The following is a 4138-nucleotide window of genomic DNA, read 5'->3' on the forward strand; positions in this document are numbered from 1 at the left end:
TAACTGGGTGTGGTCTTGCCCTGGAGGCACTCTCTCCACTGTTTAAATGCAAGTCTCTTTGTCCCTCCTAAACCACTATAATTTCCTTATCAATGGGATCCTCTCCAACACATGCCTGGGCTCCAACATTACTTTCCTAGTGCTCTTTTTCGTCCATCCTGTACATGCTGTATTCCTTTCTGCCCCATTTGTTCTTTTTCACTGTAAATCTGTATAATATTCACCTTTAATAGTCACACTACCATTTCTCCATTATGCTGTCTTGAAATTTCTTCTGCCAGAGAAATTAGTCCATTGCTTTTCAACTTAGCCTCAGGAAAGCTTTTAGGCTGTCTGCAGACTCCAGCCAGACTCTTTGCCAAAATATTCTAATTGCTGCTTAAGTCCTCATTTCTCTCTGGAACTACATTATTCTCAGCACTGCTTTCTTCCAGGCTCCTACTAGAATGGCCTGTTAAGCTCTGCTTAGAGCAATCAATTGCTTTTCTAATACAAGCTTCCAAACTCTTCCATATTCTTCCCAAGCCCCACATGATCAGGTTCTTCACAGCCAACGGCCCGCTCTCTGGTACCAATTACTGTATTAGTTACTTTCCTGTTGCTGTTATAGAAACATTGACCAAAAGAACTTATAAAAGGAAGAATTTATTTGAGCTTACAGTTCCAGGGGAATTACAGTCCATCATGGCCGGCGTGCATGGTGGCAGAGGTGGCTGGAGGAGAAGCAGAAGCTAGGCTCTACATCTTCAGGCAGGCACAGGAAGCAAGAGAGTGGCTGGAGATCTGGCAAGGCTTGAGAACTCTCTAAGCCTACCCCCAGTGATGTGCTTCCTCCAGGATAGCCACACCTAACATCCCCCCTCTCTTGGGGTCCTTCTTTTCCTTTACCTCCATGGTTACTTTCCATTTTCCTGACTCCTGTGTTTACATCTCAAATATCTCCCATAGACTCTTGTGTTTGAATTACTGATCCCCAGCAAGTGATGGTGTTTGGAGGAAATGGAGAACCTTTGGGAAGTGGGGCCTAGCTCCAGAAAGCAGTTCACTGGGTGTGGGTGGGATTGGGTGATTACCAATACATTGTAAGTAGCCATATCTTGCCACCATGCCTATCACTCAAAATATTATCCACATGAAATCTTCATTCCTAAGTTGCTATTTGTTTGGCATTTGGTTGTAGTGACTAGAGTAACTAATACACTTCTCTTAAACGAAAATTAAGAAAACTCAGTGAGGAGTATGCCTGTCATTCGTTGCTTTTGCTCTGACCTCACAAAGAGTCATTGTGAGGAATGGCTGATACCTGCCTATATGATGAGCTGGTTGGGCTGAGCTGTGTCCTTCTAGTGCAGAAAGCTGACTGGTGGTGATCTGCGGGACTCGGACATTGGTGAATTTTTGGACTTTGATGTTGGTAATTTTTTTGGACTTGGAATTTGGTGAATGCATAGACTTGGACATTGGTGAAATTCTGGACTTGGATTTTGGTGAATTAGTAGACTTGGACATTGGTGAAATTCTGGACTTGGATTTTGGTGACTTATCTTACTTGGACATAGTCAGCTTGCGCCTCACCTTACTGGCTGCGGTTTACAGGTAATGGTTTTGGTGTTTTCATTTGATGTTTATGTTTTTGGTTTTACATCTTCCTTTTGGATGTTTTTAACTATTCTTCATTAATTATCCTCCACTTTTCTTTTTCAAACTACTCATTCTAGTCCTTTTGTACTTTTTGAAAGTTTTTATAAGTAAACATTAAGGGTAGAGTAAGGACTTCATGATGACATTTCCATACATGCAGAGAACGTACTTGCTAATATTCACGAGCTCTATTACACTTAAACTCCCTCCCCTTCCCCTTCCACATCCCGAATATTTCCCCTTTTACTTTCAAGAGCCCCCACACCCGGGATTCTGCATTTAAAACAGGTTGGCAATATTTGTCTTTGTGGGACTGGCTCATTACACTCAATGCAATGCATTTTTTCTGAATATGACAGCATTTCTTTCTTTTTATGATTATGTGATTCTTTCCTTTGATTCTGTTCCCATGCTGTCTTATTTATCAGGTGGTTTATGTTGGAATCCTTGCCTGACTGGTTGAACCTATCTTCATTGTGAAGTATGGCCTTTTTATATGCTGTCGAATTTGGTATAAAGGATTAAGTACGATCTCTTTTAAATTTTTAATCATGTGTCTGTTTGGGTGAGCGGGCAGGTGTCTGAATGGGCTGGAGGTGTTGGATGCCCCAGGAGCTAGAGTTACAGGTGGTCGTGAGCTGCTCAACGTGGTTGCTGGGAATTGAACTCAGGTCCTCTGGAAGAGCAACAAGTGCTCTTAGCTTCTGAGCCATCTCTGCAGCTCACTACTAAGTACCCTTATGAACGTTTGTTGCGTTTTTGTTCGCCAGGGGTATTGGATACTTTTCTCTTATGAATATATCTTCATCTGGGTTTGGTACGGGGAAATAATGGGCTTTGTAGGGAGAATTTATACATTGATCTTTGTGTTGTGATTTTCCTTAATGTCCACTCTGATCTTGATTATTTCTTCTACTTTTTGGGGTTTAGCTGATTCTTGCTCCTAGGACCCTAACATGCTTCATTGTGTTGTTTTGAGTCTCACTTTTCAGTGCAGGGACTTATAGCTATAAATTTATGCCCTAGACCTGATTTTAATTCATTTTTAATCTTATATCACTGGCCAGTGTTGAAACTGATCATCTGACCTAACAAAAATGAAGAGGTATTCACTGAATCGAAATCCCAGTACTGGCTCAGATGCTGAAAAAGCCTTAACAGAGCAGTATAAGATCATGGGGACCCTGGGCCGTGGACACTCCGGGGAAGTAAAGCTTGCTGAACATCTCAGCACACAGACCAAAGTGGCCATAAAAATTCTTCAAAAGAGCAAGAGGAATGCCCGCAGTAAATCAGAAATAGAAATCATGAAAGACCTTGATCACCCTTATGTTATTAAGATGTTCCAGGTGATTGATACCAAAGATAACATCTACATGGTTCTTGAGCATGTGGCAGGTGGAGACCTGATGAGAAGGGTTGGGAAGGCGGGCTATCTAAAAGAGGAGGTGTCTCGTAGGGTATTTAAACAGCTAGTATGTGCCCTACACTATTGCCGTGGGAAAGGGATTGCCCATTGGGACATAAAGCCGGAAAACATACTACTGGACAAACATGACAGTGTTAAACTGAGTGATTTTGGGATAAGTGTCAAACTTACCTACAGGCAGAAGCTGACATCTTTCTGTGGCACACTCCCCTACTGCGCCCCAGAACTCTTTGAGGGCAATGCGTATGACGGATTTGCAAGCGATAACTGGAGCTTGGGTGTTGTACTCTATTTCATGTCTACGGGGTATCTCCCTTTCCAATATTATACCTATGAAGGAATAAAGAGGAGAGTCCTGGAAGGCAAGTACTCCATGGAATTCAAGCTGTCGCCAGACCTTTGGGAAGTGATCGCTAAGTTGCTAACTGTAGACCCCAGAAAAAGGCCAACAATAGGTGATATTATGAACTTTTCATGGGTAGAGAACAGTGATAGAAGTTCTCTCAATTTAGCTGTAGAGGACAGCGACAGCCAACTGGACCCCATAGTCATGGTGATCATGAATGACATGGGGTACAACTCACAGGAGATAGAGGAAGCTTTACAAAAGAAAAAGTTTAATGAAATTATGGCGACATACTTGCTTCTGAGGCAACAGTCACCCTGGAAGGGCACCTTAATAAAAACAGTGCCGCCCGGGGAGCCAGATGAAAACCTGAACCTTGTAGAGCCTCCCAGCTTTCCACTGGGCCTCCAGGAGGCATCTAGTGCCCTTACCGGTCCCATCTTTTTGCCCACTCAATCTGAACTTCTGGGTGATGAAAAGAAGATTGGTAGAAGCGTTAATATTCCCTGCCTACCCCATACTCAAAAAACCTCCATGCTGCATGGTCATGACACTCAATGTATGAGCAGCATCTGCGGGGAGATGGGGAACAGCAGCATCCGCCGGCAGGGGAGCAGCAGCATCTGTGGGGGAGCAGGAGCATCTGTGGGGGAGCAGGAGCATCTGCGCGGAGACGGGGAGCAGCACCATCTGCGGGGAGATGGGGAGCAGCACCTCTGAGT

At 43.7% G+C, this 4138-nt stretch overlaps 1 protein-coding gene and 1 pseudogene across 1 annotated transcript; both read left to right on the plus strand.

Annotated features, from left to right (window-relative positions):
- Positions 1–2306, plus strand: part of LOC115069221 — a 37938-nt pseudogene extending 35632 nt beyond the window's left edge.
- A 432-nt stretch (positions 2307–2738) lies between these two features.
- LOC115069222 (sperm motility kinase X-like) lies at positions 2739–4136 on the plus strand. The gene has a single exon (XM_029560503.1). It carries the CDS (start codon positions 2739–2741, stop codon positions 4134–4136), a length of 1398 nt encoding a protein of 465 aa, XP_029416363.1.
- Positions 4137–4138: the final 2 nt, after the last annotated feature.

Source organism: Nannospalax galili, unplaced genomic scaffold, assembly GCF_000622305.1.
Source record: "Nannospalax galili isolate Female #2095 unplaced genomic scaffold, S.galili_v1.0 scaffold2232, whole genome shotgun sequence".
NCBI lineage: Eukaryota > Metazoa > Chordata > Mammalia > Rodentia > Spalacidae > Nannospalax > Nannospalax galili.